This window comes from Wyeomyia smithii, chromosome 3 (genome assembly GCF_029784165.1).
Source record: "Wyeomyia smithii strain HCP4-BCI-WySm-NY-G18 chromosome 3, ASM2978416v1, whole genome shotgun sequence".
In the NCBI taxonomy this organism is placed as follows: domain Eukaryota; kingdom Metazoa; phylum Arthropoda; class Insecta; order Diptera; family Culicidae; genus Wyeomyia; species Wyeomyia smithii.
The window spans coordinates 168,271,724-168,294,339 of record NC_073696.1 but is presented as its reverse complement, the minus strand read 5'-3'; the positions used below and the strand labels follow the sequence as shown (position 1 = coordinate 168,294,339).

General features: G+C 37.7%; 1 protein-coding gene across 2 annotated transcripts in view; it reads right to left on the bottom strand.

Annotated features, from left to right (window-relative positions):
* Nucleotides 1–22,616, bottom strand: part of LOC129730315 (nose resistant to fluoxetine protein 6) — a 126,588-nt gene that overhangs the window by 47,319 nt on the left and 56,653 nt on the right. Inside the window, exons 2-3 of one of the 2 annotated variants that reach the window (XM_055689561.1) lie at nucleotides 11,978–12,237; nucleotides 6,182–6,354 (exon numbers count right to left, since the gene is read on the bottom strand). In XM_055689561.1, coding sequence (XP_055545536.1) covers nucleotides 6,182–6,354; nucleotides 11,978–12,237 — 433 coding nt within the window. Of the gene's footprint in view, nucleotides 1–6,181; nucleotides 6,355–6,874; nucleotides 7,795–11,977; nucleotides 12,238–22,616 lie in introns of those variants that run through there. The other variant, XM_055689562.1, reaches the window with a different exon arrangement.

The window sequence follows — 22,616 nt, the reverse complement described above, 5'->3', positions numbered from 1 at the left end:
GTTTAGTAAGTAGTAACGATCTGTACGTATTCTGCAGAACTTCACAAATTAAAAAAAGGTTTCTATTTCTCATTTTGTTACGTAAAATTGTTGCATTCAATATTGTCAATAAACTTCAAAAGAAAACAAACTTGTGAAACAAAATATCGTTATTCATGAACCTAAATTTTTGAAGTCATCGTTAAAAGACCTGCAAAACCTTTATAGAGTAGTACATCTTTTAAAATAGAATTCAAAAACCTGAATTTGAAAATAATCTGTATTAAAATAAACTTCAATTAAACCTAAAAAAACTTAATTGAAATTTGACAATTTACACATAATAATGAACTTTAATAAAAAAATTGCGGTTCAATGCTGGCCTGACTAGCCGGTCGTCGTAGGTTCGAGTCTCGGGAGAGACTGTTAGTTTCAGTAGGATCGTAGCGCTAGTCCCGCAATTGTCTTGTTCACTAAACAGTTGGCTGCGAAGTCTGTGTATAATATTGAGTAAATAAAAAAAACGTAAGTGTAATTTATTAGCACTTGAGTGTGACATTTACTACATCGACGTAGCACAGCTAGTTTTCAAGTTACAGTGAAGTAGGACTTCTGAAATTACTTGAATTATGTTCGGTTAACCAATTATCAAAGTTTTGTGAAAGAAATGCAGATATTCAACTAAGTGTAAAAAAAAACTAAAAAAAACTAAAACTTAAAGTGACAAAATGCAGTCGAATATTATGTAACTGAAAAACGATAACACCAGAAGCTGTAATTATATTGAGAAATCAAACTGTAGAAAGTTGTTTCACGACTCGGAATTATCTTAAGCTTGAATATTAAGTTTCATTGTCACCATTGAACAAAGTTAATATTTTGTAAACATGACAATATTTTACACAAAAAATGAGAGTAGTGTACATTGGCAGACGAAATGAATAAATAGAACAAAAATATGTAACACCAAACCTTTCAAGTTTTTCGATAATAGGTATATGAAAAATTAGACTGGTGATGGAAAATGAAAATTCACTAAACCGTCACTGAATTTAGTTGCAGTAGCCTCGTCCTAGCAAATATTTTTAACATCGGCGCGTGTAACTTAATTTCGTAAGCCATATAGGGTAAATTACCAATTCTCGTCAGTCTATGTCGTTTGTCATTTTATAAAGTGTCATCCTTCTTTAGTAAGCTGCTTAATTTCATTTATTATTTTTCTAGCATACTTTCCTACTTTCTATCATATTGGAAAAATCAAGAAAAGTCACAAGAAGTTCAACGGAGCTTCTAAATTTAATTGCAAAAAATCCACTCTTACAGTTCCTTTTTGGTCAAGGCATTTCCATTGTAGTCAGAATTTGGTTTAGTTCGTCAGTAGCAGAGAGAGAAAGAAAGCTTGTAAAACTACACTCGTTTCATCTGGTTTCATTGCTATGAATTGCAAATAAACGTTCTTCGTTATTCCGCAATTAAAGTATAAGTAGAATTCTGACGTCATAAGTTGTACGAGCAAATTTTTACTAGTGATGTCATATTTGTATTTTTGTATATGTATTTGCTGCGCTTCTGTACACACGATTGCCGAGGGATTGATACATGTTGTCGTTTACTGTTTGAGAACAAAAGGGATCGAGATATTTGCGCAGTGCGCAGCGTTTGCAGTGGCTCCAAATTTACCGCGAAATATGTTTGTACTCTAAATCTGATGACTATATCTATTTGATTTATAAAGTAATTTCTTTGTGTAGAAATATGCGAATAGCAATTCCAAATTTACCGCGAAATATGTTTGTACTCTAAATCTGATGACTATATCTATTTGATTTATAAAGTAATTTCTTTGTGTAGAAATATGCAAATAGCAATTGCAATTCAATAAACATCAAAACATGGTTTCAGATGTCATAAACTCTATTAAAAAAAAGGATACGGCACGTTTTGCAACAAAAATAGTTCCCTTTTGTTCTGGCAACAAAAACACCAGCAACATGCCGTACTGTCTGCTGACAAAGTAAACCAACCTGTGTGATGTGTGTACGACGGAACTAAGGTTATTTGAGGGTGAACATATGTATATTTCTCGAGAAATTTGTATCCAAATATCGCTAGCGGTGAAGATGTGTTTCGTGAAAGTTTTCTTCGGCCGGGTGAAATATCTTGATGTGTGAATATGGAAGTTTATTTGAGTCAAAAAACAATAAATATGTTTGAGTTTTCAATGGAGTGATTCATTCATGCGAACAGAAAAACTTCAACGTTCAAGGTAAGTTAACATATATTGAGTTTCTAAGTGCAATAAAAGCAGTAGAGCTTGACAAACTGAATCCTGCCCACAATGCATATCACCTGATGGAGTCGTCAGTTACCCTATTTACATTATTTTTGAGTAAAAATGTTACAATACAAACGAGATACATGAACAACTGCATATTTCGTATTTGCTCCTCCATGCTAGATTTGAAATAGCGAAGTTGTACAAAGAAACACCGTAAGTTGCTTAATTTGGGATTAATTCACCATCTTCAATGTACAACAATACAATAGCTTCCGCTACGATATAGATCGATGATAGCGCTGGCTAAGTACTTACGGTCGGTTAGGAGAAGGAAAGAAGGAAGTGTTACAATCGTTTTTGCCAGAGACCGAGTTTACCCCGCATCTTTAACGTCTGTTGCAGAAAGAAAGGTTACTTTGTCACCGTGGTAGTGACGTATTTTTACACTTCAATCCTTCGCTCTACGAGCATATAAATTGACTCTGCTGCTCTTCTTTACCAAGCCTCGTTAGTTACCCTTTCATGTATCGGCAATTATAACTGCCTGAAGAGGTATTTCATCTCTGCGTGAAGAGCTGCGTAGCCACAAGGTTACAGAGTCCGCTTTGTCAAGCGGATGGTCGTGGGTTCGAATCTTAGTAGAACCAGGCCATCCGATGTCAAAAAGGACTTAAGCATGGGTTTATTCTCAGGCTCCCCACCAGTTACCCTTTCTTTACGCTGAAATCTACAATACCTTTGCGTGACTTCCTCTTAACAAAAAATAAGTCCCTCTTATCAATAAAATTGGCCAGAAGGACGCACGACGAAACTTCTCCAGGGAATTATCGAACGTGTATCGGTATAGTGGAACAGTAAGCGTGTAAGGAAGAGTATCACATTACACACAAGCACTGATGAACAATAATAATAAGCATACCACTTCTCAGTAGCGGTATTGCTATTACCAGAAGTGCGGAATACAGCAGACACCCGGGCATATCTCACAATAGATCTACGATTCTGGTCGCAGTGAGGAAGTCCATACAGAAAAAAAACTGTATGTGATTTTTTTCTGGAATTTAACGTAAGGAAAGGGTCAAGTAGAGCGGTAAGAGGGAGCCTAAGAATGTACTCATTGTTTTGGCTATAATAAATAGATTTAACAAACTCGAAGCCCCCTTTCTTGTTCTTAATATTAGTGCAGAATTCATGTGACTTGATTCAAATTTGACTAGAAGAAATATCCCAGCTTTAGTTTTTTTTTTGCAACCAAAAATAATTATTTTTCTTTTCTTGTTTCTATAAATACCAATTTAAATTTAGCTTTTTTAAAATTTTGTCCGTCATTTATTCCTTATGATAAAGTTGGCTACACCTATGTCTGTGTTAGGGCAATGAAGCAATCGAAGGGTGATTCTCAAATTAATTTTTCAGTATAAACGATAGTAAACACGATTTGTTTTGAAAGCCGCATATACAGACACATGTACGAACCAGCAGGAGACGAGCTGACGAAATTTCCACAGAACGAAGGATTTATCAATATGAAATCTCGCTAAACATGTGAAAAGGGCCCATGTGCCATACGTGAACAAGCCACAATTTCACGTTTTTCGATGAATACAAATTGATTGTTTGATTAAGAGTAAATTCTTTTATTAATAAATCATATTATTAAGGGCAGATTTCGCTTGTATTAATCAAAAAAAAAACGAGAAAACGAGGCCCTTTTCACATGTTTGGCGAGAAATTTGCTTTCTTGCCTTGAGAGCATCTCTAATTAACTCTTCAGTACAAAGGATAGCAAACACAATTCGCTATGAGGGCAGTAACAAAACAGTACGCGTCGTCAAATGAAAGTAATGACCTTGCGAAAGTTTTTATATATCATTTTCGCTGTCAGGCAGCTGCAACTGAATCCAATGATGGTCCGTTATCTTCCAAACACCTTTGAACAAATGCGACGAGAATTGGTTGGCATTGTTAGCCATTGTATGCTTAGAATCATTTCGTTTACCTTTTTGTGAAAATCTTACAAATCTTACGGAAAAACGAATGAGGATATTTGACCATTAAACCTTTTCTTCGGTTTACACCACGTAACACCACGTGGTGGTAATAACTATCATTAAAAATTTGTATATGTGATTAATCCAACAACACATTCATTATTACATTATGTTTAGTTGTTTGAATGCTATTTCAAAACAGTATAGTAGAAAAAGATGTCGTCAAAAAAAAAAAACAAAGAAAATTGAAGTTAACAAATAAACAAAATAAAAAACGTGCAAGTTTTCAAAAAGAAAAAAAAAATTTTGTAGGTTTCATTTCATAGCATATGTGGTATTGAACGTCTTCAGCAGGTTTTTGCATAAGATTACTACAGAAAACATGCCGTAAAAAACCACAGCCTAAGAAGTTTGATATCTTATTTTTTCTGGATGGAGAAAATAATTATCTACAACTTTCTTGGATATAAAGGTTGGTAAAGACGGACACCTTAAGTTTTAACCTAAATAATTACTCAGGTATTGCTATTTAGATCGCAGTAGTCATACAAACTGAAACTTCTGAGATCATTTGTTGTCATAATTATTTTTGGTATTAGTGACCTTCCTCCAAGTTTTATGTGTTTTGGGTCTTCAAAAATATGACTACAAATTGATGTTTTTTGACATGGTTGGGAAAGACGGACACCTGGGGTGGGTAAGATGGACACTGCGATGGTAAAAGATGATACTTACAAAAAAGATGTAGTACGTTACGTATTCTTATAATTTACGGCTAATTGATGGCCATGCACTACTCTACGTTATTAGAGTCCATCTATACATCACGTGAACAGTTTGGGAGAGTAGATTAGGACGAAGGCAAAAATTCACGACGTATATGGCCCGCTCTAACTGCTAAGAGATTATTATCTGCTGGTTTCTCTCGTGGGTATACTTTGTAAACATCTGTAGTACACAGCCAATATTACATGTGAAAATTTTTGGAAAATCCGTGTGTCCATCTTTCCCTACCTTAGTGTGTCCGTCTTGCCCGACCAGGCTGTGAATTTTACAAACGATTATAGCTCTCTATCGAAACATCAAAAATCTGTTGGATTTCTACTAGAAAACCGAGGACAGGCTAATTAAACACTATACTATCGGGAACAAACGAAAACACATAAGTTTCACGAGTTTTCCACTATTTTCCGTAGAATGAAAATTACATCATATAGCGCGTTCACGAAAATATTCTTTGTTTTATTTACAAATTTGACAGTTGACTTGCTGAAAACCGACAAAGCATCTCAAAAGTGTTAACACACTACAGAGAAGGTATTCTCATCACTCAACTATCATAATACATTCACGTTTGTGAAATATTAAAAGTGTCCATCTTACCCACAGTGTCCGTCCTTACCAACTTTCCACGATAAAAAAATCTGGCTTTAAAAATATTTTTAAAATTAAAAGACTCAGTAAATATGATTTATATGTCATCACGAAGTTTTTTGTGCTAACGGGAAATCTATCTTTAAAAGTATTTTTAAGTCAAGTGCCTATTAATGATAAAAATAGTTATAATCCTCAATATCATTTTTACACTAGCCGTGATTCAGAATCGAAAAAAAAATACTAATAGCAATAAATCATATCTTCAACCCATAGGAACATCTGTGCAAATTTTCCGTCAAATGGCAATAAAAAATTAAACTAGGACATTTTTTGTTGAATTGGTCAAGTGAAAGCAAAATTTTTCAAGACATGTTCTGTAAAAATAAGTGCCCGTCGTGATTTCTGAGTCACCTATATTTGATGAAATAAATAAAATAGGATGTGGCATGAATTAGGCGAGAGAAAACATAGTAGATGTAAATGTTTAAGATATTAAAATTATCATGATCATTATGGCTGGAATGAGTACTTGCTAATGTTTAACAACCACAATTACAATAAAATCTGGAACGTGAAGTCTTTCCATAGGGAAAAATTATTTAATGTCGGTGATCTCACGCCTAATACTTGGAAGCTCTGTTCAGCAGAATCTCTCGTGCGGGTTAGTTGGACAACGTCGCTCAATTTGCAGGTTCCAGGAAGGCAGAGACCCAACAGTACTGTCCTTGGCTATAATGAATTAGAAATATTAGTTAGAACGATTATTTCAAAACTTCTTTGACAATACAATAAAAGAAAATTAAAAGTCGCTAGATATACTTTCTTTCTTTCTTGCCATACTTTATATCATTAAATGACAAGGAATTGACATGCATCACAGTATAAATGGAATTACGATTAGTTCCCTTACACCACCATTAACAAAACTTTCAAAAACTTGATTGTTCGATATATGCCAGATTATTTTAGGTCTTGTAAAATTTTTTTAAATATTTCGAATAAAATGGTTTTGAGCTTGGATTTATTGTTTCATAATTTGCTGTTCTATGAACTGTATTATACAAAAAAATATTTTTAGGTGCCGGCTAAATGAAATTTTATACAACTTTATCTATCTTTTATCTCCATTGAGTAGGTAATCATACACGAAAATGTTATACACAGGGGGGGGAAGGAAAAAATGCGAAAATGTCTAATTTCAAATGTTGGGTTAATTGTGAAACTAATGACTTATTTCTTTCACGTTTACTTTTAAGTGCTGCATCAGAACATTTTATTGGGAATTTAAGAAAATGTGCGCACAAAAAAGGTACAACGGGTTTGCTGCTCGTCCGACAGACGTCGATGGTAAGGATGGGAAATATCGATTAAAATGGCTTTCGATAACTATCAATAGTTTACTGATACTATCGATAATTATCGATAGTTTGACAGCTGGAAGCAGATGAAAGAAACCGCAAAATGTTGCTTCCGTTGTGGACAGGAACAATATTTAAAACTTTATACGCACATATAGTTCGCACTTATGCGAAATCGCATCAATTTGAAAGAGGATTTCATGTGAGAGCGAACAAGCGTCGAAGGCTCTTTCAACAATCGCAAGGCCAATTTTATTTTTCAGTTCTGGCATCATTGTGAAGTATGACTGCCACACCAAAATGTCTCTTCATGGTTCAGCAAAATACTTTGCTGAAAGCATATCAGCAAACCTAGGGATACCATCTGGTCGAAGTAAGAAATCAGGACACCTTTTTTCGGTACAAATTTGAGCTAAGCTGTTCTTCGAAGTTCAAATTAATTTACCACGTTAAATGTGATTTGCACCTCAAAAACACCAAAATACTTCTTTACTTGTTCAACATACTTCTCAAACGACCCAATATTATTACGCAGCTTTGAATTTATAGGCAGATGTTCAGCACATGTAAACTGTTTCAAATTAAACTAACCGTTTAGAGGGGACTAACTGGAAAGTCTAAAAAAAAAATATTTTTTCTGGATGTTTAGGGTAAAGTGAAGTGTTCGGGTATTTTGGCTATTGACTAAGGAATGTTTGAAGATTTAGTGTGTCATGAATGCAAATATAGTGAGTATTACGCTATTGGCAGCGTTTTTCGCGCAACCATGGTTTTTAACTTGTGGTAAGTTTTTCTCAGCATCTACTGAGCCGATCTGGCTGAATTTTTTCCAGCATGTAAAAATGGATTATTTTACTCGCTACATAGCCGTTTTTCAATATCTAATTTTTTTAATGATTTATGATTTTTTACAGTGATTTTTTATGAAAAAAGCTAATTTTTTTACTAAAATGGCCGCCATTTTTTCAATTTTTTGAAATTTCAAAAACGGCTATGTAACAAGTTAGATAATACATGCTAAAAAAATCAGCCAGATCGGCTCAGTACATGCTGAGAAAAACTTACCACCAATTTAGTGAGGGCATTCACGTTCCCAGCTGCCAACAATGTAATACACTATATGTGACACCACAACATGCAAAATAAATCTTTAAACAAACTTTAATCAATAGCCGAACACCTTACTTTACTCTGAACATTGGAAAAAAAAAGTTCGACCTTCTAGGGTAAAACCAAATGTTAAACGTTTACAATACCTAAAAGATTTCTCTCGTTACTTCACTAAGATTCAACCAAAAACAAAATCGTCCGTAGTGACCGTTGTGTTTTGGAATCGAAAAAGTTATTGATTTTGAAAAATTCTGCATATTTTTATCACACTACAAAATTGAAAATCTCATGAAAATCAGGACAAATGCCAGAAAGTGAAAAATAAATCAGGACGTCAAAAAAGGGTCTCAAAATCAGGACATGTCCTGCTAAATCAGGACGGATGGTATCCCTAAGCAAACCCCTAGTTTGGTTAACAGCATTCTTTCCAAAATGTTGCTGTTATTCAGTTCCAAAATTTGCTGAATTTCATTCAGCAATTTTATTTCTACTGTAAATCAGTATAATTGATTAATTTACTGAAAACCAGTAGTTGATTCAATGATTCACGAAAATACAGCAAAACAATTTGCTGAACACAAACAGTAAATGAATGTTTGCTGGAAATCAGCGAGCAAATCGATTTGTCAAAAATTTTCACGTCAAGCTGTCATTAGTGAAATCCGCCAAACTGATGTGAAGCTCATACGGGATCACAGCTAGGTTACTGATAGCCGGTACGGGACCATAGCTAAATTACTGTGGAGCTAGATTAAACGTAAAAGTAAATATGATAAATACACATGTATAGTTCAACAGTAATTTGGTTATGATGCTGTGGCTATAGGTGGGTAAATGGTGGCGGTTGAGGGCAACATGGTTCCTTTACTCTGACTGGTTAACCAGCAGAATATACTTTGCTTTACTGAATGTACAGCAAAATTACATTGCTGATTATTCAGTAGTTGAATTCAAGTTTGCTGAAGTTACAATAAGGTGCTGGCAGTTGAATGAAATTTCGCTTTACTGGATAAACAGCACAATTCATTTTGCTGGATGAAATGCTGGTTTTACAGTTCAGCAAAATCCAGCAAAATTGCGAAAAACCGATGCGAAGAATCATCATAGAAGACTTGCACGCCTTTCCGAATGCGAGAGAGAAACGCCACTTGATTACGGAGTGGGTAAAAGAACTACGGGTGACTCGTTCAAAGATGTTTTTTTTTGTTGACGAAGAAAACAGTAATTATTCTGTTCTCCGTCGAAAAGCTGTTCTGCTGTCCTGTGTCCAACAGCCACATAGGTGTCCAATGGTTCGAAAATATCGCCTATTTTCATTGTTGCTGGTGTTAAAACTGTTACAGTCAATACCGTATATCCTTATCATAGAGAACCGAGTGCTTCCCTGGGTGAAGGCAAACAGGACGCTTCGGGTAGTTTTTTTTTAATCGAAGGTAATAAAGGTAGATGAACTCGAGAATTTTGATATCATTGCTCGAAGTAGATGAAAATGGGATTGAAAAGGAATCCCAAAAATTTTCGTTTTTCTTTGTCGTGCCCTGTGTAGGTATATGTTAGAGATGGTCGACGGGTTCGGGTTTGAAAATTTTTGAAAGTGTCGGGTACGAGTCGGGTTCGGGTTTGATGAAAAAAAAAATTCGGGTTCGGGTTTGAAAATTTCGGGTTCAGGTCGGGTTTGGGTATGAAAATCCGAAACCCGACTATAAAAGCTATGAAATCTCGGGTTCAGGTCGGGTTCGGGTTCCACAACTTCGGGTTCGGGTTTTATAGAAATAAAATTTTCGGGTTCGAGTCGTGTTCGGGTTCGAACGAATAAAAAAAGTTCGGATTCGGGTCGGGCTCGGGTTTCGACAGAAAAAAAATTCGGGTTCGGATCGGGAACGGGTTTGAAAAACTTCAAACCCGACCATCTCTAGTATATGTGTAAGCATTTATCAAGATGGCTTGACAAAATATTTTTTTTAAATTCTTTTATCACCAATATTTAGTGGTTAATTTGTGAGTTCGAAATCCAATTTGTGGTAATTTGTGGTTAAGTGGTTTCCGAGAAATTTTCAAAAAACTGAGTCAAGCCATCTTGAAACATGATTTTGCTTCAAATGAATCGGACAACGATGATATATACATCAATCGAAAGCTTTTAATTTGTGGTTCACGAAAATGTAATTTTAAGGTCTTAACTACTAGTGTTTGTAAAGAAATTTGTGTTTTATTATTCACGTAGTTCTACGTTTTGTTTATTTGTTGTTGACGCTGCTGGCCAATAGCGACGTTGGCTGTTTGCGGTGTTTGTCACTGCTATACTGAACGTGCGTGTGAGGAATATGGTAAATATCGAGATTTGGGGAACTAAGCCAACACACTTGTTATTTCAGGTAGCCATCCAGGCGCAAAATGAATGTGTGTAAATTTGTTGGTAAAAAGGATACCGGTAACGAAAATGTACTTTCAAAGGAAAGCAATTCAAATTCGACGGATTATTTTTCAGAACCAGCAGCAGAGCCGGATTTACGATTGTGGGGGGTCCGGGGCCCAGTCTTGTGTGGGGGCCCCAGAATGAACTTTATCCATCTTTGAAAACCTAACAAAAGTTTGTCAGAAATTTTCAGAACATCTTTTTATAATGTGTCTTCGCTGAAAAATTATCAATTATAAAATCAACGCTCAATTCGCAAATTCACAATGCCATATTTGACAGCCTTGATTTTTTCATACGCTACCTATTTATAATTAGTTTCATCTTCGAAAAAAAGACGGCTCCCCCAGTTGCATTCGAAACCATTAGACTCAAATTAATACGCAATACAATTTTAGTTTAGCATGTATTTCGCAAGTTTGCTATTCAAATTTAAATTCTTCAAATGTAATTCAAAGGAAATATTCACTAGACTCTGAAACTACTTATAGAAAGCGGATTTGATTATTGGGGGTCAGACTTTCAAAATCCATTATTAATTGAGACAAGTTTATTTTTTCTTGATTTGTGGTGGCCTTAAAATGTGGGACCCCTCTTAAATACGGCCCTGCTTCTGCAGGTCTGTAAAGTCTGCACACGGACTCTGAAAATCTGCATTTTGCAAAGCACATCTGGTATCCCTGATTCGGACAAGTAAGCAACAGCAATGCATTGAAAAAAACTTGTGGGTTATTTTCTTTCTCTGCTTTACCTCCCATGCGCGCTGGTTTGATTCAATTGGTGTATTAGAATGTGTCATTCCAAGAGAATCCGAGGTGAACTCTTATGGAGGTAGTTGTGATATTGGCGCTCGCGAAAAATATCACTGAAGGAAAGTTCAAATATTCTCGCTGAAAATCGAAATTTGAATCTCATTTTTGATGGAGAAAAAACCTTTCTCGATTTGTGGGGGCCCCAAAAATGTTGTGTGACCCTCCCCTTAAATCCTGCTCTGAGTATAGCAGTGACAAACACCGCAAAACAGCCAACGCTACAAGCGACCAGCAGCGTCAACAACAAATAAACAAAACGTAGAACTACGTGAACAATAAAACACAAATTTACGTACAAACACTAGTAATTATGACATTAAAATTACATTTTCGTGAACCACAAATTAGGAGCTTTCGATTGATGTATATATCATCGTTGTCCGATTCATTTGAAGCAAAATCATGTTTCAAGATGGCTTGACTCATTTTTTTGAAAATTTCTCGAAAACCACACAACCACAAATTACCACAAATTGGATTTCGAACTCACAAATTAACCACTAAATATTGGTGATAAAAGAATTAAAGAAAATTATTTTGTCAAGCCATCTTGATATATGCTATGTGTAACAACTATATGCTACAACTGTTGATGTTTTGGCTTAAAAAAGAAAATAGATCTAGCGACTTAGGATGTCTCTGTCGAAAGAAGTTACCGGTCCAAGATTATGAGTATTGTTTAGTAACACTTTGAGCATGTAAAAACCTGGAACAAATGGAGGATTTTCATGCATCATATCCGACGAGCCAAGAAAATTCCCGTTGATATATGTTAAATCGGTATTTTTGGAGATCATCGTTTGATTTTTGCTGAAGGTGTTTTTGCGGTGAATGAAGGAACATTGCGTAATAGATCCAGTCCAGTAGTTATTTCCCCAGAAAAATCCTTTATTGTATTTTCCAGAAGAATCATCCACTGCAATGAAAAATAATATAATATAAATTAATAACCTAAGATAGTAATAAGATGTTTAACAATTGTATGAATGCTAAGCAATTGGGTCCTAAACTGCCGTGAGATGACAAAGTGACGTAAGTGCCACTTTCTCGAATATGAGTTTTTCATGCCAATTGGTTCATTATTCGAGGACCTATCTTTTGATATCTTCCTTTTCGTTGTTACTTATTCATACATTGCATAAAATCAAAAAAACAACAAAGTGACGTTGGCATACATTTCCATACAAAAGTGACGAAGAATTCTTTCGTTTTTGGGCCGTACTGAAAAACTGATCACTTGGATCTACGTTACAATGTCATCTCACGGCAGTAAAGCCATACCAGTTTTTATATATCATTTGAAAAAGCCGCGTTTTCTGAGCAAAACGTGATTTTTGAAAAATGTTCATCGTTTTCCTTCGATTTAAATGAATAATCAAAAAACTGTTCGAACTGTCTTCAATGACAGTTCACCCATGTACGGTATATGGAAGAACTGTCATTTAAGGCGTTTCGAGCAGTTTTTTATTTTTTCAGCTGATAGGGTATCGAACGTCTTTGTCCGTGGTTTTCTTCGGCTCCTTTTTGCATAAGATTGCTGCAGAAAAACTGCCGAAGAAAACCACTGACGAAGACGTTTGATACCCTATATAAAAATCAGAAAACCGTGTAAAACTTTAGGACCCCATTACTCAGTTATTTAACTTTCTTGTTTCATGATCCTCAAAGTGACTATAGCTCTAAATGTATAACACTCAGAGCAATTTGTATGCTTTTATTTTAGGCTGAGAAAATTTTTAACTAGATTCCATAAAATAAGGTGAAATTGATCTCTTCTAATAACATTTTTCAAATAACTATGTTTTTTTCATTCTGTGCCGAACACGCATCAGTATCGGACGTGTGATCGGTGATCGCTCCGATAGAATATAAAACAAAAGACGTGTGAACAAGTGTTGGCATTGTTTGCCTGGTCGAGTGAAATAAATCCGGGTTCAAGGTCGCGCCTTTGTGCAACTGTTTCGCATCGTGACTACCAGCTGGTGCGTAAGCCGATTTGGCTGCTGGCTGAATTGTGCTACAGCAGTGGACGAGACACAAAAGAGGAAAAAGAAGAAGCCATCAGTTGACAGTGAGTTGAATCGCTGTGTGGAGTGATCTCACACCTGGCTCGCTGCTGGTGGCTGTTTGGTGCTGCTGTATTGGTGCTGCTGGCTGTAACTGCTGCAACTTCGAACGATCGGACAACCAACCTTACTGGAAGGGAGAAGTAAAAAGGTACGTGCTCTTGTCGGCGCTAGTGCGCTAGACTTAGCGGGATGGATGTAGATCCCTCGCCTCCCACGCCATCATCCCCGAACCCCTCTGACTCTGACCCTTCTGTTACCCCCTCCCCTGTTCATTCTTCAGTCCCCCCTCGCCCCAGGCTTTACCCAGACGGAGCCCAGGGCAGCTATACTGTCTATTTTCGGCCAAAGGCGGGACCGAAATCGAAACAGTTGAACCTCTTGCAGATTTCTAGAGACCTGACGAAGGAGTACAAGGGCGTGACCGAAATTTCCAAGGTCCGGCCTAACAAGCTCCGTGTCGTGGTCAGTAACCTGAAAGAGGCCAACGATATAGCTTGCTCTGAGCTCTTCACACGCGAGTATCGCGTTTACATACCCGCACGAGACGTGGAGATCGACGGTGTCATAACCGATTCGAGTCTGTCCGTCGAGTGTATACTGGCAAGTGCCAAAGGGTGCTTTAAAAACAAAACCTGTCCCGATGTAAAGGTGCTCGACTGCAAGCAATTGCGGTCAGCATCGATCATCGGTGGCAAAACAGTATACACCCCGTCAGACTCGTTTCGAGTTACGTTCGCCGGATCAGCGCTACCAAGCCACGTCTCGATCCACCGGGTTCGTCTCCCTGTGCGATTATATGTGCCTCGCGTCATGAACTGCCTGAATTGTAAGCAGTTAGGCCACACCGCCGCCTACTGCTGCAATAAGGCACGTTGTGGCAAGTGTGGGGAGAATCATGCGGATGATTCCTGCAGTAAAAATGCTGAAAAATGCATTCACTGTGGGGAGAGTCAGCATGAGCTCTCGACATGTGCGGTGTACATGCAGCGCAGGGATAAAATAAAGAGGTCTCTCAAAGAGCGTTCGAAGCGTTCTTACGCTGAGATGCTGAAGAAGACCGTTACCACTTCTCCTATTACATCAAACCCTTATGATCTGTTGTCCTCTGATGAAACCGATTCTGACGATTCACCAGCGGAAACATCTTACGCCAATCCTGGGGAGTCTAGAAAGAGGAAAAATATTTCCTCTCCTAAACTTCCCAGAAAAGGTCCTAAGATTTCTCAAAGTGAAATGAAAGTTACAAGCAAACCAAACAGTGCTGCGGAAAAACCGAAGCAAACTCCTCCTGGGCTTGCAAATTTAAAGTCCCAGAAGGAGTTCCCAGCACTGCCAGGAACATCTAAAACCCCAGTTGTTCCTTTTGCACTCCCAGTTGATGAAACAAACTCTGGATTAGTGAAATTTTCTGACATTGTGGACTGGATTTTTGAAACTTTCAATGTACCCGATCCAATTAAAATTTTTCTTACAGCATTTCTCCCAACAGTTAGATCATTTTTGAAGCAGTTGACTGCCCAATGGCCCCTCCTTGCAGCGATTGTATCCTTCGATGCCTAATTCAACTGCGTATATGAAGGATTCTATCTCTGTTTTACAGTGGAATTGTAGAAGTATTTTACCAAAAATTTATTCGTTTAAAGTTTTGATAAATAAAAACAAATGCGATGCATTTTCCCTTTGTGAAACTTGGCTTACTTCAAATATTGATCTCAACTTCCATGATTTTAATATTATTCGCCTTGATTGAGACACCCCATATGGAGGAGTACTTTTAGGGATTAAAAAGTGCTATTCTTTCTATCGTATTAACCTCCCCTCGATTCCAGGCATCGAAGTTGTCGCATGTCAAATGACAATACAAGGTAAAGAGCTTTGTATTGCCTCAATATATATTCCTCCCAGAGCACAGGTTGGGCAACGGCTGCTCTTTGATTTAATAGAACTTCTTCCCTCGCCACGTTTGATTTTGGGAGACTTCAACTCTCATGGCGTGGCTTGGGGTTCCCCTTACAATGATAACCGCTCCTCTTTAATCTATAACCTTTGCGATGACTTCGACATGACTATTTTAAACAACGGCGAAATGACACGTATCCCGAAACCTCCAGCGCGCCCAAGCGCTTTGGATCTATCCTTATGTTCGACGTCGCTACGGTTGGATTGCACATGGAAGGTAATCCTCGATCCTCACGGTAGCGACCATTTGCCTAATCTTATTTAAATTAATAACGGGTCAACTCGCATGCGACCAGTTGACATTCCGTATGACCTCACACGGAATGTCGATTGGAAGTTATACGAGGAAATGATTTCAAAAGCGGTCGATTCGATTCAACATCATCCACCACTTGAAGAATACAACCTCCTCGCGGGCTTGATTCTCGACGCCGCGTTGCAAGCCCAAACGAAGAAATATTCCGGCGTAACGATTAAAGAACGGCCTCCCACTCCGTGGTGGGACCAAGAGTGCTCCGATGTCTACACGCAAAGATCCGACGCGTTTTTGGCCTACCAGAAGGGAGGTATACCTAGCGACTATTTACGGTATTCGGAGCTTGATACCAAGCTTAAAAGCTTGGCTAAAGCAAAGAAACGCGGATATTGGCGTCGGTTCGTGAACGAGACGTCGAGGGAGACATCGATGAGCACTCTTTAGAACACAGCCCGAAGAATGCGGAATCGCGTAACGGTCAACGAAAGCGAGGAGTCTTCAAGTAGGTGGATATTTGATTTTGCCAGGAAAGTATGTCCGGACTCTGTTCCTGAGCAAAATATTGTTCGTGATGCGTCTCCGGGCCACGACGCGATAGAATCACCTTTTACGATGGCAGAATTTTCAGTAGCCCTCCTGTCCTGTAACAATAACGCGCCTGGGTTAGATAGAATCAAATTCAACTTGTTGAAGAATCTACCCGGCAATGCCAAGAGGCGCTTGTTGAACTTGTTCAATAAGTTCCTGGAGCAAAACATTGTACCGCAGGATTGGAGGCAAGTGAAGGTGATCGCCATCCAAAAACCAGGGAAACCAGCTTCTGATCACAACTCTTATAGGCCGATTGCAATGCTATCCTGTATCCGGAAATTGATGGAAACAATGATAATCCGTCGTTTAGACCATTGGGTCGAATCAAATGGCCTACTATCGGATACTCAATTTGGCTTCCGCCGTGCCAAAGGGACGAATGATTGTCTTGCGCTGCTTTCAACAGATATTCAGCTGGCGTATGCTCGCAAAGAACAAATGGCGTCTGCGTTCTTGGACATTAAGGGGGCTTTTGATTCCGTTTCAATTGACATTCTTTCGGGCAAACTTCACCGACAAGGGTTTTCTCCAATTTTAAACAATTTTTTGCACAATTTGTTGTCCGAAAAGCACATGCATTTTACGCACGGCGATTTGGCAACTTTTCGCATTAGCTACATGGGTCTTCCCCAGGGCTCATGTTTAAGCCCCCTTCTTTACAACTTTTATGTAAATGACATCGACGAATGTCTGGCAAATTCATGCACGATAAGACAACTTGCAGACGATCTCTGTTACAGGAGCCAAAGCTGCCGATTTGCAAGGACCATTACAAGATACCTTGGACAATTTGTCTGCTTGGGCTTTACAGCTAGGTATCGAATTCTCTCCGGAGAAGACTGAGATAGTAGTTTTTTCTAGGAAGCATGAACCTGCTCAGCTTCAAACACAATTAATGGGTAAAACGATTTTTCAGGTTTTGGTACACAAATATCTTGGTATCTGGTTCGACTCTAAAGGCACCTGGGGTTGTCACGTGAGGTATCTGATGAAAAAATGTCAACAAAGAGTGAATTTTCTTCGTACAAAAACCGGACAATGGTGGGAAGCCCATCCAGGAGACCTTATAAGGCTTTACCAAACAACGATATTGTCTGTTATTGAATACGGGTGTTTCTGCTTCCGCTCCGCAGCAAACACACATCTGATCAAACTGGAGCGAATACAATATCGTTGTTTGCGTATCACCTTAGGTTGCATGCAATCGACCCATACGATGAGTTTGGAGGTCTTAGCTGGAGTACTACCATTGAAAACCCGCTTTTGGAGCCTGTCTTCTCGTATTCTTATCAAATGTGAGGTCTTGAACCGTCCCGTGATTGAAAATTTTGAAAGGTTAATCGAACTTAATTCTCAAACCCGTTTTATGACATTGTATTTCCATCACATGTCCCAAAATATTAACCCTTCTTCGAATATTCCAAATCGTGTCGACTTATCAAATACTTCTGATTCTACTGTGTTTTTCGATACATCCATGATAGAAGAAACTCGTGGAATCCCGGATCATTTACGCGTGCAGCAGATCCCCAAAATTTTTTCCAATAAATATCGAAACATCAACTGCAACAATATGTTCTACACTGACGGATCACTTCTTGATGGGTCCACTGGCTTCGGTATCTTCAATAACAATTTAACCGTTTCCCATAAGCTCGATAATCCTGCTTCTGTTTACGTCGCAGAATTAGCTGCAATTCAGTACACCCTAGGGATTATCGAAAAAATGCCCACGGACCATTATTTCATCTTTACGGACAGTCTCAGTTCCATTGAGGCTCTCCGATCGATGAAAGATGTTAAGCACTCTCCGTATTTCCTGGGGAAAATACGGGAACATCTGAGTGCTTTATCCGAAAAATCGTTTCAGATAACCTTAGCGTGGGTCCCTTCTCACTGCTCGATACCGGGCAATGAGAAAGCGGACTCTTTGGCTAAGGTGGGCGCAACAAACGGTGATATTTATGAAAGACCAATTGCTTTTAATGAATTTTTCGCACTTGTACGTCAGAATACGATCATCAGTTGGCAAAATGCTTGGACCAGAGGGGAATTGGGAAGATGGTTACATTCCATAATCCCCAAAGTATCGACGAACCCGTGGTTCAAGGGGTTGGATGTAGGTCGGGATTTCATTTGCGTGATGTCCCGGCTTATGTCCAATCACTATAGATTTGACGCGCATCTCCGTCGTGTTGGGCTCGGGGAAAGTGGTATCTGTGCCTGTGGTGAGGGTTATCACAACATAGAGCATGTGGTTTGGTCATGCCCTGTACACCGTGACGCCAGGTCTAAATTAATAGCTTCCCTGCAGACCGAAAGTAGGCAGCCGGCTGTTCCTGTTCGTGATGTCTTGGCGAGCCGTGACCTATCCTACATGTCCCTTATATACGTTTTCCTGAAATCCATCCACGCCCCAGTTTAATCCTATTCGCTTCCGCCTACATCCAACCAAACGACAAGAACACGTTAAGACCCCGGATCCGGAAACAGCAACTAGACCCGCACGATACTCTCAGGTCCCGAGGGAGACAACCCAATATGCCAGTCCGTAATATCTTGGCAGCGGAACATATTCAATATGCTGCTTACCTATGGCGATGGAAAACCATCAAACAACAAATCAGTGCTTTTAATGCAAAACATTCTAGCTTTAAGTTAGATTTAGTTTCAGCTCGTAGTCGGCAGCGAGGATAAAAAATTTGCTTTTAGCTATTAAGATACTTTAGAAAGTAAGCTACCAGATATAATTGGCGCCGTTAAACATTAAATTGTATTTGTGCCGTGTCAAATAAAATATAGATGAAGATAAAAAAACTATGTTTTTTCCCGATATATTATACAGATATTTATCATGAGCACTGGAATAGAGAAGAAAACTTCCTATGACTATTAGTAAATTTTCTATTGTTTTGTATGAAATAAATTCGATAATTCTATTAGGTCCTATGCGATAAATGAGGTAGAATTAGTTACTTATCTACATGTATCAAATCCATGCATTTTATTTGCAATATGTTATTATTTAATATGCACATGATAAGTGATGATTTTTAAACTGAAAAATATCAAACATAGCTACTTTGGAAACGAATTCATTTTGGCTCACGAGATGAAGTTTTCTGAGAGGAGCTCGTAGTCTTATAGTTACAGAGTCTGCTTTGACATGTGATTGGTCATGAGTTCGAATCTTAGTAGAAAAAGACCGGTCGAGTTCAGTGGAACAGGTGCGGTTTTATTCTCAGCCTAACCTTTCAGCCTCCTACTTGACCCTTCCCTCTCTCTAAATTTCAGCAAAAAAGTTACACACAGTTGAATGTAAACCTCTACAGGTAGTTGCAATTGCCGATTCATGGTAGAGTATTTAACGAGGCTCGGTAAGGAAGAGCAGTTTAATCTATATATAAGCGCCTAGAGGAAGGGAAGCCTAAAAGTATAAAAATCCTTCACTTACCATGGTGACAAAGAAATCTTGTTTTACATTATAGTCGTTAGAAATGCAGAGGTAAACTCGGTCTCTGGCAACAACGATTGTAACACTTCCTTCATCCCTTACCTAGCCGATCATAAGGACGTAGCCGGTGCCGTTATCGTTCTATACAAAGTTGAAGTATTAAATTGTTGTTCATTGCAGATGGTAAATTAATCGCTAATTATCCAGCTTACGGTGGTTACTTGTGCAACTTCACTAACGGAATGTGCGGTTGCTCAAACTCAAGCTCAATTTTGCTTTCATTTGATCATCGTGTGACCGATTTCAAATCGATTAGTTGCACAAGGTCAAACTTGTTCTGGATTTAGAATTTTCGTGTCATCCTGGTAACTCATCAATATTACATTAATGGTACAGTAAGTGGCATTGTTGAAAATTAAATGCGTTTTTATCAAACTTGTTTCAGTTTTCCATATTCCCTATTCAATGGGGCCGGTTTTACATGTTAGTTCAAATTAATCCTTTAAAGCCGCTCTACAGTTCGTTTTTTGACATTAGCTCTCCATCTGCTTTAGTTTTTGAAAAATTGTAATTCCCATGCTGCATGTTTGAGGAAGAACTTACACTAAAACCCAAATTAATCCACCTAGCAGTGAGACCCAGTCTTTCTCATTCAAACCTATTTTTTTTTAAATAGATTTACATGAACACTTCAATTTTCAGAAAAAAATACACCTTGATAATATTTGCTGGATTTATTTATCACTCTAAATAACAAATTTTTGGTAACCAGCATTTATACTATACTATGAGGCAGCTGGACTTCTCATTTGACTCATTTGAATCGGTTCAGCCATCTCTGAGAAAAGTGAGTGCAAGTAGTCTTCGGAATATTTTCCTTTTCATAGCTGGATTTCACATTTTTAAACATAGCAGGCATAGTAATAGTCAAATTGCAAAACAAATCAATAGTGTCTAATGGGGCAACTAGACCTTCCATTAGACACAGATTTTATGAAAATCGGTTCAGCCATCTCTGAGAAACATGAGTGAGATTAAACAGTCTTTAAAACACGTTTCTTTTTATAACTTTTGAACCACAAGTTCAATCTTCATAAAATTCAAAAGTTAAGGGTGTTTCAGGTAGCCCGTTCATTTGAAATCAATTTTGTTCAAAACGGCTGTGTAGTTTCTTAGATAATGATGTTTCATAATTTGTACATTTTTTACAACCTTTAAACTAAAAATCTGATTACAATAAAATTTGATAGGGTCTGATGGGACATCAAGACCTTTCATTTGAAATTAATTTCATGAAAATTGGTCCAGCCATCTCTGAGAAAAGTGAGTGAGAATGAAAAGTTGCACACACACATACACATACAGAAAATGCTCAGCTCGTCGAACTAAGTCGAGTGATATATGCCATTCGGCCCTTTGGAGCACTTTATATTGCCGGTTTTGCCAGTGATTGCTATACCTTTCCAGGAGAAAGGCAAAAAGGTGGATGTCATTTTCCTGGATACTTTCAAGAACTGGCTGTGTTAGTGTAGACTGGTCTAGTTTAAACATGTTAAATCATTATGAAAAACATTATTTAGGGATTTTCAAGGCAGTCTTTTTATTTGACCTGGTGTAAAAATTGGTAACTAGGTTAGGAGTGAAGTTTCGTTATTTTCATAATTTGAAAAACAGTGCCCAAACTAAAAGTACGATGACAATGAAATTCAACAGCATCCTGTAAGGCCACTAAACCATTCATTTGCAACTGATTTCGTGAAAACCGGCTCAGCCATCTTTGAGAAAAGTGAGTGAGTTTAAGTAGTCTTTGGAATATGTTTCTCTTTACAACGTGATTTCACATGTTTATAAATAACGGAAAAAATTATAGTCCAATTACAATGAAATTCAATAGCAACCTATGGGGCAACTAGACCTTTCATTTGACAATAATTTTATGAAAATCGGTTTCGCCTAGGGTGGTCGGTATTAGGGACTTTTCGAAAAACCGGTATTTCGGTATTCATAAAAATGAAATCCGATAAAACCGGTAAAAACCGGTATTTTTATTTTTTTTTCGGATTAATTATATTATTTTTTTTTCGGATTTTTTTTTGGATTACAAACTAGGGGCGACTCGTGGTCTTCGAGCCTACTTTTGTTCAACTAGGTACAAAATTCTGAAAACCATAGTTTGGGGAAATAATGGCAATCATGTCCGCGAAAAAACACAAGTCATTCTCTCTGTACTATTTAATAATAAAACTGAAAAATAATTGAATGTATACATAAATTTGGATTTGACATTTATTTTTTGCTCAACGTCTCAGGTTGCAATGTATGTGATTTTTTCAAGGATGCTAATAATGAACACGGGCTAAGGATGTTATATAGACTTGGAAAAAAATTCCCTCGTCCAGACGGAACACCATGCCGGAGACATCGGAGATTGCGGGTTCGTGTCCCGTCTGCTGTCCCGTTCTCAGCTAGAATTATTCCTAAAAAAATCCGCTGCAGTTTGGGCGACGAAGCTTTGACCATGCTACAGCTAATTAAATTTCATTCACTTTTTCAAGGAGCAGTAATTTTTAGGATGAAATTCTTCATTGATTGATTATTTCATCCAGGGAATAACTTTGTATCAGGAGCAACTTGTCTATAACTAGGTGCAACCTGTGAAATGCACACGGAGACGCCAAACAAAAAACAAAATTTCTAATGCAAAAGATTATTATATTTTTAGTTATATTATTTATACAGTCATGGAGAAAAAAATAAATACACTCACAGTGTTGGATGATTTTTTGTATTTGCGCAGTGATTTTAATTGTTGTATGATGTTATGTTACGTCATTATGATCCGCAGACACATTTTTTTTAAAAGAGGCACGGAGAAATGACTGGAGAAATTTCTTTGTCGGTGATCCGAAATTTTTTTGCGTGAGTTAGTGTTTTTAAAGTGGCGACAAAAATAAATACATTATTGA